Source organism: Eptesicus fuscus, chromosome 6 (genome assembly GCF_027574615.1).
Source record: "Eptesicus fuscus isolate TK198812 chromosome 6, DD_ASM_mEF_20220401, whole genome shotgun sequence".
In the NCBI taxonomy this organism is placed as follows: domain Eukaryota; kingdom Metazoa; phylum Chordata; class Mammalia; order Chiroptera; family Vespertilionidae; genus Eptesicus; species Eptesicus fuscus.
The window spans coordinates 1202880-1219164 of record NC_072478.1 but is presented as its reverse complement, the minus strand read 5'-3'; the positions used below and the strand labels follow the sequence as shown (position 1 = coordinate 1219164).

General features: G+C 58.4%; 1 protein-coding gene across 1 annotated transcript in view; it reads left to right on the top strand.

The window, feature by feature from the left end:
* NDST4 (N-deacetylase and N-sulfotransferase 4) overlaps positions 1-15857 on the top strand; it is a 172198-nt gene extending 156341 nt beyond the window's left edge. The window contains exons 9-13 of the mRNA XM_054716764.1: positions 3842-4016; positions 4632-4802; positions 6455-6564; positions 12611-12713; positions 15695-15857. Of these exons, the coding sequence (XP_054572739.1) occupies positions 3842-4016; positions 4632-4802; positions 6455-6564; positions 12611-12713; positions 15695-15814 (679 nt within the window). The 3' untranslated portion in view covers positions 15815-15857. The remainder of the gene's footprint in view (positions 1-3841; positions 4017-4631; positions 4803-6454; positions 6565-12610; positions 12714-15694) is intronic.
* Positions 15858-16285: the final 428 nt, after the last annotated feature.

Here is a 16285-nt window from a genome sequence, read left to right as displayed (position 1 = left end):
GGGACGGTGCCAGATGATAACATCGTCCTGGTAAATGAATGTGAGGGAACAGAGAGGACTGCGGAATACTGTTCCTAAGAATTATGCATAAGGATCTTTAAAATCCTTGTTGCTCGTATTATTGTTTCACCGTCACTGTGCCTAGAACAAGCATGTCAAACTCAAAGGCTAACACGGGCCAAATAAATGAAGTTTGACATGCCTGGCCTAGAACGTTTTAACTGGATGTATACTGTGTCTCCCAGGTGACAGACACATCGGGAGGGGGTTTTATTCTAGACCCTGTGACGTGTGGTGTGTCTTCATCAGCCGCAGAGACCGGGGCTGTTGTGATGACGTGAGCTGAGATTTGCCGTGGCAATAACGCAGGTTCCCAGAGCCCCACCCCTCCTGTCACACAAACCCCATCCCTGTCCGTCATACAGACCCCATCCCTCCCGTCACACAAACCCCATCCCTCCCATCACACAGAACCCCATCCCTGCCGTCACACACACCCCATCCCTCCCATCACACAGAACCCCATCCCTGCCCATCACACAGACCCCATCCCTCCCGTCACACAGACCCCATCCCTCCCATCACACAGAACCCCATCCCTGCCCGTCACACAGACCCCATCCCTGCCGTCACACAGACCCCATCCCTCCCGTCACACAGACCCCATCCCTCCCATCACACAGACCCCATCCCTCCCATCACTCAAACCCCATCCCTCCCATCACACAGAACCCCATCCCTGCCGTCACACAGACCCCATCCCTCCCGTCACACAGACCCCATCCCTCCCGTCACACAGACCCCATCCCTGCCCGTCACACAGACCCCATCCCTGCCGTCACACAGACCCCATCCCTGCCGTCACACAGACCCCATCCCTCCCGTCACACAGACCCCATCCCTCCCGTCACACACACCTCATCCCTCCCGTCACACAGACCCCATCCCTCCCATCACACAAACCCCATCCCTGCCATCACACAAACCCCATCCCTCCCATCACACAGACCCCATCCCTCCCGTCACACAGACCCCATCCCTCCCACCACACAGACCCCATCCCTGCTGTCACACAGACCCCATCCCTCCCATCACACAGACCCCATCCCTGCCATCACACAGACCCCATCCCTCCCATTACTCAAACCCCATCCCTGCCCGTCACACAGACCCCATCCCTGCCGTCACACAGACCCCATCCCTGCCGTCACACAGACCCCATCCCTCCCGTCACACAGACCCCATCCCTCCCATCACACAGACCCCATCCCTGCCATCACACAGACCCCATCCCTGCCGTCACACAGACCCCATCCCTCCCACCACACAGACCCCATCCCTGCAGTCACACAGACCCCATCCCTCCCATCACACAGACCCCATCCCTGCCATCACACAGACCCCATCCCTCCCGTCACACAAACCCCATCCCTGCCATCACACAGAACCCATCCCTCCCATCACATAGACCCCATCCCTGCTGTCACACACACCCCATCCCTGCCATCACACAGAACCCATCCCTCCCATCACACAGACCCCATCCCTCCCGTCACACACACCCCATCCCTCCCGTCACACAGACCCCATCCCTCCCGTCACACAGACCCCATCCCTCCCGTCACACAGACCCCATCCCTCCCGTCACACAGACCCCATCCCTCCCGTCACACAGACCCCATCCCTCCCATCACACAGACCCCATCCCTCCCGTCACACACACCCCATCCCTCCCATCACACAGACCCCATCCCTCCCATCACACAGACCCCATCCCTCCCGTCACACAGACCCCATCCCTCCCATCACACAGAACCCCATCCCTCCCGTCAAGCAAACCCCATCCCTCCCGTCACACAAACCCCATCCCTCCCATCACACAGACCCCATCCCTCCCATCACACAGACCCCATCCCTCCCGTCACACAGAACCCATCCCTCCCATCACACAGAACCCCATCCCTCCCGTCAAGCAAACCCCATCCCTCCCTTCACACAGACCCCATCCCTCCCATCACACAGACCCCATCCCTCCCGTCACACAGACCCCATCCCTCCCGTCACACAAACCCCATCCCTCCCATCACACAGAACCCATCCCTCCCATCACACAGACCCCATTCCTCCCGTCACACAAACCCCATCCCTCCCGTCATACAAACCCCATCCCTCCCTTCACACAAACCCCATCCCTCCCATCACACAGACCCCATCCCTCCCATCACACAAACCCCATCCCTCCCGTCACACAGAACCCATCCCTCCCATCACACAGACCCCATCCCTCCCGTCACACAGACCCCATCCCTCCCATCACACAGACCCCATCCCTCCCGTCACACAAACCCCATCCCTCCCATCACACAGACCCCATTTCTCCCGTCACACAAATCCCTGCCCGTCACACAAGGGCATAAGAGGAATATTACTTTGCATTTGAAAACATTTTTTATCTTTTTTAAGCTTTATTGTTGAAAGTTTTACATATTCCCTCTCTTTCCCCCATTGGCCCAGTCCAACCCACCCCCGCCCCCACCCCCGCCCCCACCACCCCGCATGCCCGTGGGCCATGCATCTATGCACACAAGGTCTTTGGTTGACGACGCCCCCATCCCCTGTCCCCCCTCCCCCCCTTCCCTCTGAGGTTCCACACTCTGTTCCCTGCTTCCATGGCTCTGGGTCCACTCCGTTCACCAGTTATGCTGTTCATGAGACGCATTTGAAGAAAGGCTCGCTCCGTCTTGTTCCTGAGCTGACATAGAAGGAGCCGGGCGTGGGGACCTGCTCCCGGCTCTCCCAGCTCCGTCCCGTTGTCTAGGGATTAGGCCCTGGCCCAGGTCCCAGGCCTGGGGGCGCGGGTCCCCTGAGGACAGGCCCCGCAGGCCTCCCCCTGCAGCTGAGGCGGGAATTGCTGCCAAGTCTCCCCCCTCACCCCCCCCCCCCCGCCCCCCAGGAGCAGGTCAGGTCAGAGCCCGGGGCTGAGTGGGCCTCACAGGAGCTGGTCCGCTCCCCTCGGTAGAGACGCGCCCTCGCCCTGGGACCCGGCTGTGGATCCCCTGTAAACCCTGCGTGGGGTCTGGGATCACAGGCAGCGGCCAGAGCAGCGCGTGAGGAACGGAGCCGGTGTCCGCGGAGCTGCGGCCCCTCAGGCCTTCAGGGCGGGAAGCAGAGCAACGTCAGGGAGACCGTGTCCTCCTCGCAGTCACTGCTCCTCCTGCAGGCGGCCAGGCTAGGGAAGGGGTGAGCTGTGAGGGGGCGACCCGCACAATTAAAGCCTCGCCGAACTAACCTCTGGACTTACTGACTCCCTGACACCCACACAGAGGGACTTCCCACCATGGAGGAGTGCGGCGCCCGGGTCCTGGTCCACGGGAGGGCACCCCCAGCCCGCAGGGTGCGAGCTCAGAGGGGGGCTGTCCCCTCCCACACAGGGGTGCGAGCTCAGAGGGGGAGCTCTCTCCTCTGACACAGGGGTGCGAGCTCAGAGCCCGGGGTCTGTCCAGCGCTCTTGGCTTCTCCGATTTAAGTCCTGTTCGCTCTGATCTCAGTGGAGGAAGTTTGCATTCAAGTCTGCAAACATCCATTTGCTATTTTAAAATGTTTACGTGGCAATAGGGTGTCCTCTGCTGCCTGCCACGGGGACGCTTGCTGTCTCTGCATCTGGCTTTTGACAGCACAAAACAGCGAGGACATCTAAGGGATGCGCATCCCAGCAGCCACACAGCCAGCCAGTGCTGGGCAGTGCGCACACCGCTCGGAAACGGGCCGGAAGGAATGGGAAAGCTGCGGTGAGTCACAGCCCCCTCTGGCGGGAGGTCACGCGGTCTCTCTCCGCCTGCAGGTACATGGACTTTTTCCCAACGCCGGCCAACGTCACCAGCGACTTCCTGTTTGAAAAGAGCGCCAACTACTTCCACTCGGAAGAAGCTCCCAAGCGGGCGGCCTCCCTGGTCCCCAAGGCCAAGCTCATCACCATCCTCATCGACCCCTCCGACAGGGCCTACTCCTGGTACCAGGTGCGGCGGGTCCTGGGAGCTCGGTCGCCCTGGGAACGGAGCGGGGGCCGGGTGCAAGGACAGCAGGTGGAATGGGGGGGCGGGGGGCGGGCAGGATCAGGAGGGGCCCAGGGGCTGAAGTCACCAGAACCCGGTGGAAACAGGGCCAAGTGGGGACGAGCCTCCCCTGCGGGCCCCGGGTCCTGGGGTAACGCTGTTCTGCCCATTGTCCTCTCGTTGGCTCTGGGTGCGATGCCCCGGGACCTACCGCGTGTGGCCGCAGTCCCAGGAACCTCCCGAGGACATTAAGGGAGGCCCTTCTGTGTCCTGTGAAGAGTCCGGTGTGGGTGGGGGAGGCTGTCCTGTGGCCAGTTGGTGGCCGTGCTCGGCGGGACCAGCAGAGGGCGCTGGCCCTGCTGGGACAGGTCTGCGGAGGCAGATTCTGGAATCAGAGGCAAAAGCCAGGGCGAGGTTGGGGCTGGGTTTCCGTTTCCACGCGGTTTCACCATCATTTTTATTCTAGAACCGACCCATCGTTTGTCTGTGACATGAGGGAGGCACACACATCACACACACACGCATGTACACCTGTGCGGGCAGGGAGGCGTTAACCGTACAGCGGCTTTTCTGTTACAGCACCAGCGGTCGCATGAAGACCCAGCCGCCCTGCGGTTTAACTTCTACGAAGTGATCACGACCGGCCCGGGGGCCCCGTCCGACCTGAAGGCCCTGCAGAGGCGCTGCCTGGTGCCGGGCTGGTACGCCGTGCACATCGAGCGGTGGCTGGCCCACTTCGCGGCCTCTCAGGTAGCGTCCCGACACCGACCGCCTCTGTCCGCTGTGTCAGGATGGGGCTGATCTGACAGGCAACGTGGGAGCCCTAGCTGGTGTGGCTCAGTGGATAGAGCGCCGGCCTGTGGACTGAAGGGTCCAGGGTTTGATTCCTGTCAGGGCACATGCCCGGGTTGTGGGCTCTATCCTCAGTAGGGGGCGTGCAGGAGGCAGCTGATCCATGATTCTCTCTCATCATTGATGTTTCCATCTCTCTCTCCCTCTCCCTTCCTCTCTGAAACCAATAAAAATATATTTAAAAGAAAATGGGAATTACCATATTTTTCCGTGTATAAGCCACTATTTTTTTCTAAAATCGTTAGACTGAAAACAGAGGGGCATCTTATACACAAAAATCAGCTGAGGAGGAAGCCGCACGGGTGCGTAGCGGCCCATACCTTGTCAAACAGGCTTCCTCCAATCACGAGCCTTATTGTTATTGATGTCAGCTGATGCCATAGTTGGAGGTGGAGGTGGAGAGATGTCAAAAAATAAAAAGATAAATACCAGTAAGCGATTGTCTTACTCTGCAAAATTCTCACTAAATGTAATCAGCTCCGCAAAAGAGCATGGAAATAGAGCTGCAGAGAGACCATTTGGACTCCTCCCACTGAGTGTCTGATCAGACCGTGGAGAAAACAGGAAGAACAACTCCTTAAGGTGCCAAAAAGGAAGAAGGCCTTGAGAGGAAAACCAGCAAAATGTTTAAAATATCGATTTCTTAATTTTGGGTTGGAAAAGTGGGGGCCGTCTTACACATGGGGGCGGACGTCTTACACGTGGGAGCTTATGGTAACACGGCCACAGGTAGCAATTCATAGTCACAGACATGTCTAATGTCGATCATGTTGTTCAAATGGGGTCGGTGGCATGGAACACATTCTCGGGTCTCCCTGAGGACAGTGGCCAGTCCCAACGTGGTCGGTCCTCACACCGGAGACTCAGGGACCACACGCTGACGGAACGCCATGCACGCACTTACCCACATGCTGTCTGTCCCCACGGACGCCCAGAAAGGTGGGACGGAGCCAGGAGTGCGGATGGCAGGACAGTGTCCGCCCTGCTTACCCCCTCATTCCCGGTTGGGCGTGGCCAGAAGCTGCGTCCTCGCCAGGGTCTGCGAGGAGAACGGGGTGATCTCCATCCGTACCCCCAGGCTCTCCACCCTGGGCTCCAGGGTGGCTCAGGGGCTTTGTGGGCTGGGGATTACCTGAGCTCACGGCACGTGGAGAGCCCTGTTTCCTTGGAGCCACTAAACGAAGAGGAGTCTGCGGTTCTCTCTGACTTAGTCAGGTTTCCCAAGGGCTCTGAATGGGCCTCCAGCAATCTAATTGTTCATTTGGAGACACCGAGTCGTAACATCACCATGCATTCCGTGCAGTGCCGGTTAACCCGCTGGAGGCACCGGCGGCACCTGCATTCCGTGTAGTGCCGGTTAACCCGCTGGAGGCACCGGCGGCACCTGCATTCCGTGTAGTGCCGGTTAACCCGCTGGAGGCACCGGCGGCACCTGCATTCCGTGTAGTGCCGGTTAACCCGCTGGTTCAGGTCACCGAGGTCCAGCGAGGCAGCTCAGTCTAGTTAATTTCGCTCTGTTCCTCACTAAGTGACTGTTTTTGCCTTTGCAGTTGCTGATTATTGATGGACAGCAGCTGAGGTCCGACCCGGCTGCTGTGATGGACGGCGTCCAGAAGTTTCTGGGAGTGACGCCGCGTTACAACTACTCGGAAGCACTGACGTGAGTCTGCCTCATGCTCGCCGGCGCGCCCATCAGTTGCCGTCATAAGTGATCCCGGGGTGGGGAATGGGGTGCAGTTGGGCCCGCACCATTAGCACGAGAGACGCTTTTACACCTCATTGTGCCCCTCAAGAGACCTCAGGGGAGCCTCCTCCTTATCCACGAGTGTCTGCCTTTTTTGTGACCTCTTCCCAGGAAAGGTTGGTTAAGTCCACTTTTTCCATCACCAGGAGCGGAGGCTATAAAGGTGAAAGGTCAGTCTCTCCTCTGCGGGGTCTACGGGGCAAGAACAGAGCCCCGATGGCATCACGAGGTCCTTGACATTGGGCAGATTTCTTTTTTCTTGTTTTAAATATGTTTATTGATTTCAGAGAGGAAGGCAGAGGGGGAGAGAGAGAGAGAGAGAGAGAGAGAGAGAGAGAGAGAGAGAGAGAGACATCAGTGATGAAAGAGAATCATTGATCGGCTGCCTCCTGCACGCCCCACACTGGGGATGGAGCCTGCAACGTGGGCTTGTGCCCTGACTGGAATTGAACCCTGACCTCCTGGTTCTTACCTGTAGGTTGACACTCAAGCACTGAGCCACACCTGCCAGGTGGATTTTGGGTTTACTCTGTATTCATTAAACGAGGTAACCAGATCAGAAAGAATCATGGCTTATGTCCAATGATCTGCTGCTGCACGAGGGGTCATTCCTAAGCCCACCAGTATGGAGCCACGGCCATGTTATTGGCTTGTGGATTCTGTGGGCTGGGAATGGAGACAGCTTGTCTCTGCTCATCACGCCTAGGGCCACCGTTGGGAAGACGTGGACTTCTGAATGTGACCTGAATGTCTGGGGACTAGAATCTTCTGGAAGCTACTTTTCAGTGTACAGGTCACTCACCTCCTTGGTTAAATGTAGTCCTAAGTATTTTATTCTTTCAGATGCAATAATGAATGGGTTTGTTTTCTTGATCTCTTTCCAATGGCTCATGATTTGTGTATAGAAATGCCACAGATTTCCAAATATTAACCTTGTACCCTGAAGCGTCCCTGTGTTCATTGGTTGGCTCTGTGTTTTGGGAAAGTGCATGGACTGTGAGGGTCGAACCGTCCTTGTCTCCCAGGACTCAGTCCCACTTGATCCTGGTGGGATTGATCCTGTTCACGTCTTGTTGGATTTGTTGGGGATTTCTGCATCTGCGTTCTCCAGGGACACGGGCCTATAATTCTGTTTCTCTGTGTCCTTGCCTGGTTTGAGGTCGGGATAATGTGAGCCTTATAAAATGAGCAAGCTCTCTCTCCTCTTTGATGTTGCAGAAGAGTCTGAGAGGGATTGGGATCTTCTTTGGAAGAACTCGCCGGGGAAGTTGTCTGGTTCCGGGACCTTTACATTGTGAACGTTATTCCACTTGCTGTCCCCAAGGTCCCTTCAGGTCTCTTCACTTTTTGGAAGTTTATTTTAATTTGTTGCTCTGGGGAGTTCCATTGCTTTGTGTCCCAGCTCATCAACACATTCCTCTACTTCACCGTCTGCGGGCCGCCCTCCATGGGTTTCAGGTCTGTGGCCCAGGCGTGTTGTCTGTCCCCAGCCAGAGTGTCTGCCTGTCCTCCCACTGGTGGAGGCTCTTCCCCCGCCCCCGCCCCCAGGTCCCTACAGAGGAGTTATCCCGCAACCCTTGGAGGAGGTGACTCAGGACCTTTGCCACCTTGAACCTCACTCTTCCTTCATGTCCTCACTCACATCTCTGTCTGTTGGATGGGTGTGGATCAGAGGCCAAGTTCAGCCAGAGGGCTCACAGGGCTTTCTCTCTATGCTGGCAGGGCTCTGAGGGTGGATCTGGGCTCTGAGTGCTCCCAGACAGCCAGGGTTCCCGGGGCTCGCCCACAGGTCACACAGCACCACTGATGCCATGCTCTGTTGATTACACCCCAGTCACCATAGCCAGCCCAAGTCCACGGGGGGAGGGGGAGCCCAAGTCCATAGGGGGAGGGGGAGCCCAAGTCCACGGGGGGAGGGGGAGCCCAAGTCCATAGAGGGAGGGGGAGCCCAAGTCCACGGGAGGAGGGGGAGCCCAAGTCCACGGGAGGAGGGGGAGCCAAGTCCATAGAGGGAGGGGGAGCCCAAGTCCATGGGGGGAGGGGGAGCCCAAGTCCACGGGAGGAGGGGGAGCCCAAGTCCATAGGGGGAGGGGGAGCCCAAGTCCATAGGGGGAGGGGGAGCCCAAGTCCACGGGGGGAGGGGGAGCCCATGTCCACGGGAGGAGGGGGAGCCCAAGTCCACGGGAGGAGGGGGAGCCCACGTCCACGGGGGGTGGGGGAGTCTCCTGCTCAAAGGGATGTGGTTGGAGAGGCATCAGTGCAGTCAGCTTGGGGAATAAAACCCTGTCCTTGTGTAATGAAAAGTGAAAAAACGTAAACAGGACAAACACAAAGGAAACCTGCTGAAGCCAGCGCACACTGCAGGTAAAGGAGGGCACTGGCCTCCCTCCCAGGCCGGAGAGGAAGCCTAGTCGATGTTAGACCGACGTCTAACGAGCCTGACCACATAACTCCCGGGCCCTGGCAGCTGGTTATCAATTAGCGCGAGAGGGTCCTGGGCGGACGGAGAAGCAGTAATGAGATTGGGTGGCTCCCCGTCTGGGGAGCAGCCCTGAGGAGCTGCTACCTGCACGCAGAGCCACCAGCACGGGCAGCGCTCCCCCAGGGCCAGCACCCCTGACCCGGCATCAGCGCTCCCCCAGGGCCAGCACCCCTGACCCAGCAGCGCTCCCCCAGGGCCAGCACCCCTGACCCGGCATCAGCGCTCCCCCAGGGCCAGCACCCCTGACCCGGCATCAGCGCTCCCCCAGGGCCAGCACCCTGACCCGGCATCAGCGCTCCCCCAGGGCCAGCACCCCTGACCCGGCATCAGCGCTCCCTCAGGGCCAGCACCCCTGACCCGGCATCAGCGCTCCCCCAGGGCCAGCACCCCTGACCCAGCAGCGCTCCCCCAGGGCCAGCACCCTGACCTGGCATCAGCGCTCCCCCAGGGCCAGCACCCCTGACCCGCAGCGCTCCCCCAGGGCCAGCACCCCTGACCCAGCAGCGCTCCCCCAGGGCCAGCACCCCTGACCCGGCATCAGCGCTCCCCCAGGGCCAGCACCCCTGACCCGGCATCAGCGCTCCCCCAGGGCCAGCACCCCTGACCCGGCATCAGCGCTCCCCCAGGGCCAGCACCCCTGACCCGCAGCGCATCTTCGCTCTGGGCGAGGCCGGCCTCCGCCTCCTGGCAGCACTTGAGGAAACGCTTTCATCCTGTTCACCACCAGCAGCTGCAGGTTCTGTAAGCCTGCCAAGCCCTCCCGGGGAAGGGAGCGGGCAAACAAGCTCAGAGCAGGCGGTTTCTAACGCGCTCAGCCATCGGAAACATCAACAACCGCCGTGCTGCTCCAGGCAGTGGGAGGCCATGGGTGGCAACTGCCTCACATCCTAAAAGCTGTCCAGCTGCCTCTGAGGAGCCTCGTGTCTTCCTCTCACAGTCCGTGCACAGGGAACACGCCAGGAAGCACTGCATCCTGTCCCCCAGAGAGGATGGACGCTAGGCCCTGGGCGGCCGGGCGCCGGCGATGCAGTCAGGGAACCAGGACGGCAGAGCAGTGAGGATTCGAGGGGATGACAGCCCCTCTGAAGAGGCCCCGCGGGCTTCCGGGGTCCTCTCTCCTCAGGTGCTGAGCCGCTGTGGGGAGCAGGGACCTGCACACCTGAGAGCAGCGCCTACAAACACTTGGCTCCGTTGCCAGAGCTGTGTTTCATCGTAGTTAACCCTTCTTACTCGGGCAGCAATGCTGTTGGGGCACCACACGGCCGCGTCCCATCCTGTCCTGCGCAGCCGGCTGAATTGTCATTGCCGCCCCCATTGGGAAATTAACGAAAACTCAGCTGGAGGCAGGACTGTGATGGGAAGGAGCGGATTGAAAAGCCCAGATCGGAAATGGCCCTGCCTTCCTGTACCCGTTTGCCCCGCGATGTATTTAATTCTAATTGATAACATGGACGCGGGCAGCCTGGACCGCCAGGGCCGCGTCTCTGATAACAGGCTGGGCAGGGGACTGGGAAGCTCACGTGAGCAGAGGTGAGCAGCAGGCGCGGGTGTCTTAGCGAAGGCCCAGGGCAGCGAAAGACGCCGCCGCTAATTAACTTTGCATCCCAGGCAATTGGGCTCCATCCTCCGGAACATCTGCTGAGCAGCAGGACTGCGCGCCTTCCCGTGTTCTGTGCGCGCCACGGTCCCGAGCGATGCAGTGAGCACGCCTCTCCTCGTCGGCTCACGCTTTCACTTTTCCTGCCTTGTTAGTCCTGAGCAGAAATTCTCCTTTTCAGTTGCTTCCATTTGGAGGTTAAACAAATGAGCGAGGCCACACCTCGTTTCTCCTGTCACTTCCTGCAGCCCTGGGAGCAAAGCAAGTTAGAAACCTGGGGTCCCAGGGACCTGAGCCCCTGCTGGGGTCCCCTGCTTCAACAGGAGTGAGGTTCTCCAACCGCCCCCTCGCCCGGCTCACTGTGCTCAAACATACACACTGCATTTTACACTTTTTAAATGTGTTTTTATGGACCTCAGAGAGGAAGGGAGAGAGATGGAAACATCAATGATGAGAGAGAATCATGGATCGGCTGCCTCCCGCTCGCCCCACACTGGGGATCAAGCCCGCAACCCAGGCATGTGCCCTGATGGGAATCGAACCGTGACCTCTTAGTTCATAGGTCGACACTCAACCACTGAGCCACGCCGGCCGGGCGTCTTTTACACCTTTAATTCTCTCCTTAAAAGGTATAAACCTTTTGAACTGTAAAAATATACAGTATTCTTCCAAATTAGAGTGTTTCATTCATGTTTGTATTCACAGAATTTTATTTCTATTACATTATGTCATTTTAATATACAGGGTGGGGCAAAAGTCAGTTTACAGTTGTTTGTATGGGAAAAAATACAGTAATTAATAGGTAATAACACAAGAATAAACTCTGTGTTTGCAGTACTCACAACTGTAACCCTACTTTTGCCCACCCTGAATTCCATGGAATGATCTCAGAGATGTTGGTTTTCTTGGGCAGAGAATCACGGTGAGGATGCACATTCTGAAGGTCTTCCATCATGGGCTGCAGTTTTGATGATTAGGCCTTGATCTTTTATGGGTGAATAAGGAAAGCATGGAATTAATAACTTTAATGTAAGATTGGACTAAAGATGTATGTGTTTTTCCATGACAGTACAAATATGCTAAAATAGATACAGTCCACCTCGTTTCTCGAATGTCTCCCGTCTCGAACAGTTCGGTTCTCGACCAAGTTGTTCACAGAAAAAAATGTCTCGGTTGTCAACCACATCTTCCGTTTTTGACCTGATAACCCTTCCAAGCTGACACCTCGGCAGACAAAAAGCGTGTGGCCCAGCTAGCAAAGGAGAGAGTGCCTTTGTTGCTGGCGATGAGCACAATTTTAAAACATGAAGAGGCTCTTGCAAGTGCTGATGGTGTGAAGGTGTGAACGTGCTCACACAACTGCAGTCACAGGCCCTTGAGGGGGTAGAAGACCTGGTGTTGATTTGGGTGAAGGAGAAGCAGTTAGGCTGTGATTGCTTTTCGGGGCAGTGATACAGGAACATTCCTGTAAGGCCAGTAGGGGTGGTTCGATAAGTTTAAGAAAAGAAGTGTTTGTTTATAAATTAACCAGCCCATTAGGCAAGCACTGTGTGTGAGAGAGGTTAACACGGATCAGGTGGGGGTCTGGGATGGATTAATTCCATTTACAGTCTTTCTAAGGGAAAAATTATTCCATTTTTGAACAAGTCACTTCTCGAATTAAGTTCCAGAAACGAAAAGAGGCCCACTGTAATAACATGGTGTTTACTGGATTTCATTAGACTCTCAGGTCCTCAGGTCAACTCACTCACTATGTGTAGGTGCGAGTGACACACCTGGGCGCCCTGGCTGCCCAGTGCCCCGTCCCCACGGGAGGCCACCGCACCGATTCCCGTCCTTTGTAAGCAGTCTCTCTGATCGCGTCCACGTGTGGTCTTTTGTAGGTTTGACCCCCAAAAGGGCTTTTGGTGCCAACTGCTGGAAGGAGGGAAGACCAAATGCCTTGGAAAAAGCAAAGGCCGGAAGTACCCGCCCATGGACCCCCAGGTAGGTCTCCCTGGTTTTAGAATCGCGGGCACAGCCACGCACACACCGTCACAGGAGTGAGGGCAGAGATGCTCACCGGACAGGAACCGCTCCAGACGTGTGAAGTACTCACACGGGTTACCAGACATGTGGCTGGATAACATGTGTGAGCATCACACTTACTGTACATAGTAAATGCACACCCAGCGCCTGCTCTGTGCATGGGCTGAGCCAAGCCGTGGAGGCCCCCACCGAGACGGGAGGCTTCTCCCCGCCGACAGGCAGTGCTGGCCCCGGCCGGTGTCCTACAGCCCGGCTCACTCCACACCGCCCACCGCAGCTCAGGGCTCAGTCCTGCAAGGCGGCCCTCCCCGCCCCCTCAGAGGCCGTCCCAGCCCCCGGGGCTCACCTGTGCTTCTGACCCACCGGCTGTAAGTCAGGGGTCCCCACGCCCCTCCCTGGGTTTCATTAATTCGCTGGAGCGGCTCCCAGAACTCAGAGAAACACGGGACTCACCCGTTTATTATCCGAGGACGTCAGATGGGAGAGGAACACAGGGCCATGTGGGGAGGGGCAGGGCGTCCATGCCTCGGGGTGCCCCCTCTCCCCACATCTTTCTGCTTCACCACACGGAGCTCGCTGGTCCCTCTTATCGGGTGTCGGTGGCGGCTTCCTTACAGGCAGGACTGAGGCCCTCCCTGGCCTGGGATCTATGCCACCTCACCCCTCTCTCCTCCCAGGGGTCGGGGTGGGGATCGAGTTCCTACATCCTGTGCACTTGGGTTCTCCCAGCAGCCAGCCCCATCCTGGGTGAGATTCACACGCCCCCCTCTTCACCTGACAGAAGACATGGTCACTCTCACCTGGGATGTTCCGTTTTAGGAGCTCTGTATTGGAGACGCAACAGAGACCACATGTCTATTTCTTATTCTGCCAGGATATCAGAGAGGATACAACAGTCCTGGACCAGATTGAGGGGGGTGAGCTAGTTATGGCCCCTTGTCTGTGATAAGACACGGGGAGCGGGGCGCTCTACAGGAAGCAGGGGAGTCTCTGGGCAGAGGGCCGCTCTGAGGAGGCTCGGGGGTCGGGAAGCAATGAGCCTCCGAGCAGAGACCACGAGCATCCCTCCCAGGCAAGGCGGGCAAGGGAGGGATGGAGTGATGCAGGCGTTACTATGGAAACAGAGGGACCGGGAGGTCCTCAAACTAGAACCTTGAACTTGAGAATGTCAATGGGCTTCCGAAATCACTTTAACCTGCAAGACGTCAGTGTAACATTCCCACTTCTGCAAGCTGCTGATCCTGAGGTGAAGGCTGTGCCATCGGGGTCCAGGGAGGACATGTGAGGAAACACCGGTGCGCGTGCGCCAGGAGTGTGGTTGTTCCGAGTCCCCTCCCAGCGGACGGGAGGCGCGCGGGGAGTTTGCATGAAGAAAGAGGTTCATTTGCGATAAATTACTGGGACGGGCTCACGAGGGAGGGTGACTTTGACCAGACGGAAAACAAGGCTGTTGGTGCCTGCACTCAGGGGGGGCCGTTCCTCCCTGCCCTTCCGTCAGGGACGCAGAGCTCCCTGGCTATAGGGTGAGGCAGGTGGCACCCGGACAGGAACCCAGGGGTGAACTTGCTGTTTTCCAGAAATAAAAGAAAGCATAAGCGAGGGCCATGGGTCTGTGGGGGAACCCTGGTGTGTGGCCCTCCATCTGGAAGGCCCGACCCCCGCGGCCGGCGAGGAACAAGGACTGATCTCCATGACGAGACCTGGCATTGTTTGGAGTAGAAAGTTCTTGATGATTTTTGAAAATCTATTTTGGTCCCAAAAAAAAGATAGGAAATGTTTTTGTAACATCACAAGTGATTTCTTTAAACATGGATTTCCGTTTTTAGGATTTTTTATTTTTATGCCACGGCCCAACGTCACAGAAAGTGACACATTCCATGGAAGTGTCTGTGTTTGTCCAGCGAGGCCTGTGGAGTTGGTATCAGACCTGCCCCATCCCCGGCTCCTCTGTAGCATCAGAGGACCCCTCAGTCTCTCCCCGTGGACGTCACCCATCCCGCCCTAAACGGGGCACTTGGTGAAGGAGCCGCAGCCGGCCCGCCTGGACCTGGTCTCATTTCCAGCTACGCGTCCGCCAGATGCTTTTGTAACCAGACAACCAAGGGGCCGGCGCCGGTCACTCCTGAGCCGATTCCGCAGAGACAGGGTTGGATCCTATGTGAGCGCTTATCCCAGTCCTGCCGGCAGCAGGGGGAGCAGCAGGTCACCCACAGACATCTGCCCCCCCAATAAGCCAGCTGCTCATATGGGGTAGGAGTTACAGGCATGGGGAAGTGACCGGGATAATCTTATAGGTTACAAGTCATGCGGCTGGGGGGGGGGGGGGGGGGGGCGTGTCGCAGAGGGCAGGCACTTCGGGGCGCCCGGGACCAGATCACAGGCATAGGGGCTGGGGAGGGGGGGTGGGGGGGTCGCAGAGGGCAGGCACCTCGGGGCGCCCGGGACCAGATCGCAGGCATAGGGGCTGGGGGGGTCGCAGAGGGCGGGCACCTCGGGGCGCCCGGGACCAGATCGCAGGCATAGGGGCTGGGGGTATAAAGAGCAGTAAAGAGCAGGTGCCTCCGGGACTAGAACGTCTCAGCCCCGACGTGGGCGGTCTCTCCGTCGTGCTGGGCAGTTCTCGGAAGGAGGATGGGCCGCGTTCCCAGGTGAGCGCCCTGTCCCAGGCGGACGACTCCCAGCAGGTGAGGAGGTGCTTTCTACTCAGAGCAGAGCCGTCCGGTGACAGAGGGGGGCCCACAGTTCTGGTCACTGCGGCTGGGCCCATAGTCCATTCTGCCCCGAACACTTTCAAAGGTGAAAATGAGTGACATCCGAGGAGACACACACAGACACGTCTTTGCAGCCGCCTGACTGCCACAGCCCCTCAAGGAACAGGCCGTGCGGTCTCTTCTCATGACAGGACGCGCGCTCAGCCTCCTCTCTCCCTTTGCCCCCAGGCCAGAGCCTTCCTGTCCGGCTACTACCGGGACCACAACGTGGAGCTCTCCCGGCTGCTGCACCGGCTCGGCCAGCCCCTGCCGGCCTGGCTGCGCCAAGAGCTGCAGAAGGCCCGGTAGCGCCCACGGGCAGGACGACGCCACCGCCCGCTGCCCGGAGCAGGACGCCCGCCCGCCTCGGCCCCTCAGCGCACGCGTGCCCCTGGGAGGGCCTGTGGCTGAGCCCCTCCCGTCCTGTCCACAGTGAAACCTATATGTGCACGCATCGGAGTGACGAGCGCCAGCCTGTGCGAGCTTCGGGCAGGCCCTGGCGGCTGTGGCATTTCCTGGTTTCCAGGTGGGGATCCCAGCACAGCCCGGGCCCCTGTTCGCCGGCAGCTTCAGGGACTCGGTGACCCAGAGGCCTGACCTGGGCGAGGGACAAGTCAGAGTCCTGGGCGGGAGACCGGAGCGAGGCTGCCTGGAGCCGGCCTGAGTTCAGGGCTCCGCTTCCCACCCTGCTTTGCTGTGAGCGAGGCCGGGTGGCCCGCCCTGCTCTGAGCGGCCGTCCTGTGTGTGAGCCCTGGCCCTCCTCCATCAGTGCCCGTGGCT